The sequence below is a fragment of the Leptonychotes weddellii genome, chromosome 12 (genome assembly GCF_054177405.1).
Source record: "Leptonychotes weddellii isolate Sample4059 chromosome 12, ASM5417740v2, whole genome shotgun sequence".
Classification (NCBI taxonomy): Eukaryota; Metazoa; Chordata; class Mammalia; order Carnivora; family Phocidae; genus Leptonychotes; species Leptonychotes weddellii.
This window is the reverse complement of record NC_138380.1, coordinates 1,596,805-1,604,164: the sequence shown is the minus strand read 5'-3', so window position 1 is coordinate 1,604,164 and position 7,360 is coordinate 1,596,805. Positions and strand designations below refer to the sequence as shown.

The 7,360-nt window shown below is 39.2% G+C and overlaps 2 protein-coding genes across 6 annotated transcripts in view; one reads left to right on the top strand and one right to left on the bottom strand.

Moving 5' to 3' along the window:
- Positions 1 to 7,360, top strand: part of DNAJB6 (DnaJ heat shock protein family (Hsp40) member B6) — a 398,231-nt gene that overhangs the window by 2,045 nt on the left and 388,826 nt on the right. The gene's annotated exons all lie outside the window — the stretch shown is intronic.
- Positions 1 to 7,360, bottom strand: part of LMBR1 (limb development membrane protein 1) — a 155,910-nt gene that overhangs the window by 116,105 nt on the left and 32,445 nt on the right. For all 5 annotated transcript variants that reach the window (XM_081799750.1, XM_081799756.1, XM_081799749.1 and 2 more), the window contains one exon: positions 607 to 679. In XM_081799750.1, coding sequence (XP_081655876.1) covers positions 607 to 679 — 73 coding nt within the window. Of the gene's footprint in view, positions 1 to 606; positions 680 to 7,360 lie in introns of those variants that run through there.

Below are 7,360 nucleotides of genomic sequence, written 5' to 3'. Positions count from 1 at the left end.
ACTACATCAAAAACTAATGATGTAATGTATGGTGATTAACATAACATAATAAAAAATATATGAATAAAAAAATAAAAATAATAATAATTTTTAAAAATAAAAAAAGAACAAAGATTTAGTGGTCCCTCTGGTAGACAGGATATATATGAAATAATAAAAATACTAATATACAATTGAATCCTAAACTGATACTAAATGGTATCATGGAGACTCTAAATTCTGTATTACTTTAGAGAAAGAAAAGAGTCTAGCAGTCAGAGAAAAGATGGGATGGGGCATGCATGTTCAAACTCAGAGCCAGTCACAAGAACCCATATATCCTTATAAACTCTAGAATTTCCCAGATACTGAGCAGCCCCACACTATTCTTGGTTGGACATAAGAACAGTAGTAAACAAGGGCTCAGGTCTGAGAGAATGACGACCCTGCAAGCAGTCAGATTCCCTGAAGGTTACTGTTTACTCTTAGTACCAGGCTATTGTGTCCTTCAATCATGGCCATACTGAATATATATACTACCATACTGACAGGCACAGTATATAAGCCCATATACCACAGACCAGCTGGCATGATGATCTAAGTTTTAACTACAATGTTTCTACTTGCCTGATTTTCTCTTGTATCTTGTGATGATGAAGTAGGAAACAATGTAGAGAATGGCAAAAAGAAGGAAACATATCTGGAAAAAAAAATTAACAGTTCATTTACATTTGTGGCATATTTTTTTAATAAATTATAGAAGATACATCTTTGGTATTTATATGCAAGAAGGATTCAATCTATTAAAAAAGTAAAAAATTTTAAATATTTTGCTAATATATAAAGTTTTGATAAAATACTAACTTATATGAACTAATAACTCAAATAGCCCAGTGTTTAATATCATTGCAGGAAAAAAAGCCCAATGAAGATCCTTCTTTTCATAACTTAACCAAATTGTTTTCAAAATCATATGGAAGTGTAAAGAGCAAGACCAACACCAACAATTCTGAAAACTAAAGTCAATGAGACGCTACTATCCCTTCCAAATATCAAACACACTATAAAGCTTCAATAACATTTAAAGAGTGTGATGGCACCAAAACTTGACAGACAAATGAAACATCTATTACACAAAATTTATATAATTTGGTTCTACATACAGGAAACATCACAAATCAATATGGGGGGAATAATCATTCAATAAATATACCACATACCAAAATAAACAGCAGTTGAATGAGAAACTTTTTAAATATTAAATTCAAATTAAATTCCATTTAATTTTATGGGAATGATAGGTAAAAGAGGATGGGTCAAAGAACAGGAGATCTCATTATAGTCAAAGACCAAGTGTGCAGAAATAAAGTCTTACTAGAGCTATGAATCAGGGTAAAAATAGTTTGAAGACTCTCAAATGAAACAATTCAAAGTGATGATAGTCTAGGGAGCACCCCTATGCATAGATTTCTGAAGAAGGATTGTTGGCCACATGACTAAAAATGACCTTAGATCTAGGTGTGAACAGCCACTGTAAAATGTCATCTAGGAAATGACAAACTGAGAATGGAGAGGAAGACCATGAGCCTCGTATTCTTCCAATACAAGTGGAGTGGGAAAGTGACAACGGACAATGATGACAGTGACCAAAAAGGAGCCAAGAGTCAAAAGCATCAAATTGGCCTACTGCTGGGAGCCCACAAGAACTCCAGATGGATAAGAGAATGTTAGCACCATCACTACTTCCTCCCAAAATCCTATGAGTGGGGAAAATGGGTCAAAAAGGAAACCAGTTATTGGTGAAGAAATGTAAACAGAGGGGGTCTCTTAAGAAGATGTTAAGTGTCGGGGGAGACTGTTTATAATGGAATGGTGAAGTCTGAGTAGGGCTGCAAGAGCACTAGAAACAAGGGTAACTGGGCAGAAACTCTATGACTTACAAGTTTAAAGTCAGAGGGATCGAATGACCAAGGGAATTAATATTTATTACAGAAGCTAATTGAAATTCAATTCATTCAACATTTACTTGTCATGAGCTTACTGTACACCAGGCACTCTTTTCAGAACTGAGAACACAGCAGTGAACAAAACAAAGCTCCCACCCTCACTGAGCTTACACTCCACTAAGAAAACAGCCAATCAATAAACAGACAACGGGGCAAATGACAATTGGTGCAGGATTAGGGGAACAGGGAGTGCGAGCAGAGGCGAGGGGGCACGCTTCACTAATAAGGTGACATCTGAGGAAGGACTTATGGGAGAAGAGAGCGCAAGACATGCAGAAATCTGGAGGGAAGGTACTCAAGGCATAGAGAACAGTCACACCAAAGGTCTGAGACAGGAAAAGCTCTGGTGTGTTCAAACAGCAAGAGAAGTAAGAGATGAGGTCATACAGGAGTTTGTACTAAGTGTCAGTTCTCACAAACAGTGAAGAGTTGGTTTTTACCCTGAGTGAGGCAGGAATCCACGCAATGGGACTTTGAGCAGAGGGTGACAGGATCTGACAGAGGGCAAAAGGCTCACTCTAGGTACAATGTGGAAAGTAACTTAGAAGGGACAGGTCTGAAGCAGAGACCAGTTGGGAGTGCCCTGCAATCATCCAGAAGACAGGTCACTTAGACCTGTGTAGTAGAAACATCAAAAATTATTAAGTCCTGGGTATGTTTTGAAAACAGACTTGACAGGGCTTGCAGGCATAAGGCTTGGCCTAAGAAATTGGAAAGAGAGAGTGGCCATTTCCTGAGTCAGGAAAGATTATGAGTAAAGTTATTTTGTGCTGGAAATACAAAGTACAGTTTACACTGCTGAATGTGAAATACTTATTATTCACTCAGGTGGAGAGGGTGGATGAGCTGTTGGATATAAAAATCTGTACAGTCCAAGGAAAGGAGACTGGCTAGAATTTTTTTTTAAGGTGAGGAGCAGGGAGGACATAAGCAGATAGATAGCTAAAGGCCTGAGACCAGATGAGATTTCCAACCCAGGGAGTGAGTACAGCCAGAGAAGTCTGAGAACCAAGCCCCGGAGCTCTCAAATATTTAGAAGTCAACTTGACAGAAGGAACCAGGAAGAGCTAACTGAGAAGCAGCAGTCAGCGGGTAGGAGGCAAACAGACTGTGATGTCCCAAAAGTCAAATGAAGAAAGTTCATGTAGGAAAAGGGAATTATCAGCCGTGTCAAATGCTGCTGACAGGCCAAGTAAGATGAGCACTGAGAATTGACAACTGAATTTAGCAACATGGAGGTCACTGGTGACCTTGACCAGAGCTGTTTTTCTGAAGCGCTGAACGTAAAACCCTGACTGAAGTAAATTAAGACAGAAGAAGAACTGAAAATAAAATGTACATAGACAGTTCTTTCCAGTAATTTTATGGTAAAGGGAAGCAAAAGAAATGTGATGGGAACTATGAAGAGGGCTTTTTTTTTTTTTAAGATGAGAAAAGTTACATAGTTGCAATAATAATCAGGTAGAGAGAAAAATTATTGATGCAAGAAAGAAAAAGGAGAAGTGCTAAAGCAATGTGTTCAAGGTGAGGAGCTAGAAATAAGTGTATCCCTAGTCAGAAGGAGGAGGAGCAGAAGAGGACAGAACATTCGAGTCCCACTGCAGCTAGGTAAGCAGATGTGTGGTAAAAGCACAAAAACATTCCCTTTAGATGGTTTCTATTTTCTTAGTAAAATAGAAGCCAAGTTCCTCAAATAAGAGTTACACATGGAGACAGAATTCACACAGGAGGAGGATACCGTAAATGGAGTAGAGAATATGAGGGAATCGTGAGAGCCACAGCAAGATGAAATGGACTTCACAGCTCCAGGCAAGCCCAAGCTGAACCTCCGAGCCAGGCAGGAGGCCCACTACTGCTCTACAACACAACGGCCTAGCTCTTAGGTGCTGGGGAAGCTGCAGGTAAACCAAGCAGAGGTTTGAGGATTCTAACAACTACCCTATTCTCTCCTCCCCTGTACAGCCTACACTTGCAGACTTGTGCTGGGTACCACTCACTCACTCCTCCAATCACATATCTGACTTCATGTCCACTGACCAACTCCAAGTGCTCTGGCAGTGGTCAGTCAAGACCTAGCAGCCGAATTCCACTCTCACAATTTCACCTGATCTCTGAGCAGCCCCTCCTATTTCAGCAATCATCCTCCTTCTCTGATTATTCACCCAGTTTCCATCACTAGCTTCCCTTTTCCTCCCAGCCTTTAAACATTATTCTTCTAAAACAAACAAAACAAAACACACCACACTATTACTCTTCTCTATGATTTCAGGGCTGAGCCAGAAATCTATTCTCAATCCATAAACTCTTCACAGGTAACCTAATCTGCTCCCAGGGTTTTAACCATCAACCCCAGAAATCCCTGGACAACAGTGTGAAAACCACTGGATTAGGGTATTAGCAAAAGTAAGTAAAGGGTGCCTGGGTGGCTCAGTCGGTTGGGTGTTTCCCTTCGGCTCAGGTTGCAATCCCCTGGGATTAAGCCCTGTGTCAGGCTCCCTGCTCATAAGGGAGTCTGCTTCTCCCTCTCCCTCTGTCCCACCTGCCCCCTTGCTTGTGTTCGCTCTCTCGTGCTCTCTCTCTAAAACATAAATAAAATCTTTAAAAAAAAAAAAGTGAATGAAATGAATGGCCATAAATCCTAAGTAGATTGGGGGGGGGGCGTGGGGAAAGAAACCAAGTACAGAGTGATGGATAAGTGGAGATGTCTATCAACTGAGGCTCCCAGTAGAACTGCAGGAGACCAAGGAATGTGGAAGAAGAAAAGGTTATGCTTAAAGAATGTTTACAGATTTTTAAACTTAGTATTTGAAGTTAGAGAACAAAAGTGTCAGGAATTCCAGAAAGTTCATGCAGAAGCAGAAGATGAGAAGGCATGAGAGGTAATGAAAAAAAGGAAATTAAGAAACCAAAATGCATGGCATAAAATGAAAAGACTAATGGAAAGCGATTCATTTAAGAATGGAAATAAAGCTAACAATTACAAAAACAAATATAAGTATTACTAATTTAAATATAAAAGCCACCTATTAGAAAAATAAAAATACAACTATAACGGATTGGAAAACTCACAGAATGGGTTAGACTATTTTTCTAGTTCCAAAAGTGAGACTAGGAGCAAATGCTCCTCCCCTAAATGAGTGCATCTTCAACAGAAAGCAACCCAGAGATGAGTGAAATGAAAGCAAGCTGTCATGATGCCTCTATTGTCCCTATATCTGGTGGGAACAGAAGGAAATTCCTAACCAAAGAAGGAGAAAGGCAGGGCACCTGGGTGGCTTAGTTGGTTACGCACCTGCCTTTGGCTCATGTCATGATCCCAGGGTCCTGGGATCTAGCCCCGCATGGGGCTCCCTGCTCAGCGGGGAGTCAGCTTCTCCCTCTCCCTCTGCCGCTCCCCCTGCTTGTGCTCTATCTCTCTCTCTCTCTAATAAATAAATAAAATCTTTAAAAAAAAAAAAAGGAGGAGAAAGTCATTACAGCTCCTCACCATTAACAGTGAGTAAGATACAGCTGATAAAAAGGGAGAGGAACAGGCTCTCATAGTTCTCTAAGAAGACTGAGCTTTCCCTCCTGGTCAGGAAGGAAGAGCAAGGTTACTGAAACTCGCAAGCAGAAACAATACCAGTTGCATATCCAGAATGGTTAATACCTATTCTTCTCAAACTATTCCAAAAAGATAGAAGATGCAGAAAAGCCTCCAAATTCATCTTATAAGACCAGCATTACCCTGATACCAAAACCAGACAAAAACACTGGGGGGGGGGGGGGGGCGGGGAACAAGCTGATATCTCTGCTGAACATAGAGGCAAAAACTCTTCAACAAAATACTAGCAAACCCAATCCAACAATACATGAAAAAAATCATTCACCACAATCAAGTGGGATTTATTCCAGGAATTCAAACATAGTTCAATATTCACAAACCAATCAATGTGATACATCATACTAACAAGAGGCAGGATAAAAACCATATGATCATTTCGTAGATGCAGAAAAAGCAACTGACAACATCCATTCATGATAAAAACACTCAACAAAGTGAGTTTAGAGGGAATATACCTCAACATAATAAAGGTCATATATGAAAAATCTATAGTTAACATCATACTCAATGACGTAAAACTGAAAGCTTTTTCTCTATGATCAGGAACAAGGCAAGGATGTTCACTCTCACCACTTTTATTCAACAAAGTACTAGAAGTCCTAGCTGCAGCAATCAGGCAAGAAAAAGAAATAAAAGGCATAGATTGCTGAGGAAGTGGGGTGCCTGGGTGGCTCACTCAATTAAGTGTCCGGCTCTTGATCTCAGATCAGGTCTTGATCTCAGGGTCATGAGTTCAAGCCCCACATTGGACTCCATGCTAGGCATGGAGCCTACATTAAAAAAAAAAAAAATGCTAAGGAAGAAGTAAAACTATTACTGTTCGCAGATGACATGACACAATATATAGAAAACACTAAAGACTCCACCAACAAACTATTAGAACGGATACTGAAGTTGCAGGATACAAAGTTAATATTCAGAAAACTGTTGCATTTCTATACACTGGTAACAAAGTAGCAGAAAGAGAAATGAAAGTAACAATCCCATTTACAATTGTACCAAAAATAATAAAATACCTAGGAATAAACTTATCAAAGAGGTAAAAGACCCATATTCTGAAAACTATAAGACATTCATGAAATAAAGATGACACAAACAAATGGAAAGATACACCATGCTCATGGACTGGAAGAATATTTAAAATGTTCATACTAAAGCTATCTACAGATGCACTGCAATCCCTACCAAAATACCAATAGCATTTTTCCCAGAACTAGAACAAATAATCCTAAAATTTGTACGGAACACAAAAGACCTTGAATAACCAAAGCAATCTTGAGAAAGAAGAACAGGAGGTATCACAATCCCAGATTTAAAAATATACTACAAAGCTAAAGTAATCAAAATAGTATGGTACTGGCACAAAAACAAGAAACACAGGTCAATGGAACAGGATAGAGAGACCAGAAATAAACCCATATCTATATGGTTAATTAATCTACAACAAAGGAGGCAAGAATATACAATGGGGAAAAGACAGTCTTCTCAATAAATGGTGCTGGGAAAACTGGACAGCTACATGCAAAAGAATGAAACTGGACCATTTTCTTAAAACATACACAAAAATAAATTCAAAACAGATCAAAGACCTAAATATGAGACCTGAAATCATAAAACTCCAGAAGCAAAGAGAGCTAGTAACCTCTTGGAAACCACCTTAGCAACATACTTGTGGATATGTCTCCTGAGGCAAGAGAAACAAAAGCAAAAATAAACCATTGGGACTACACCGAAACAAAAAGCTTTTGCACAGCAAAGAAAACCATCCACA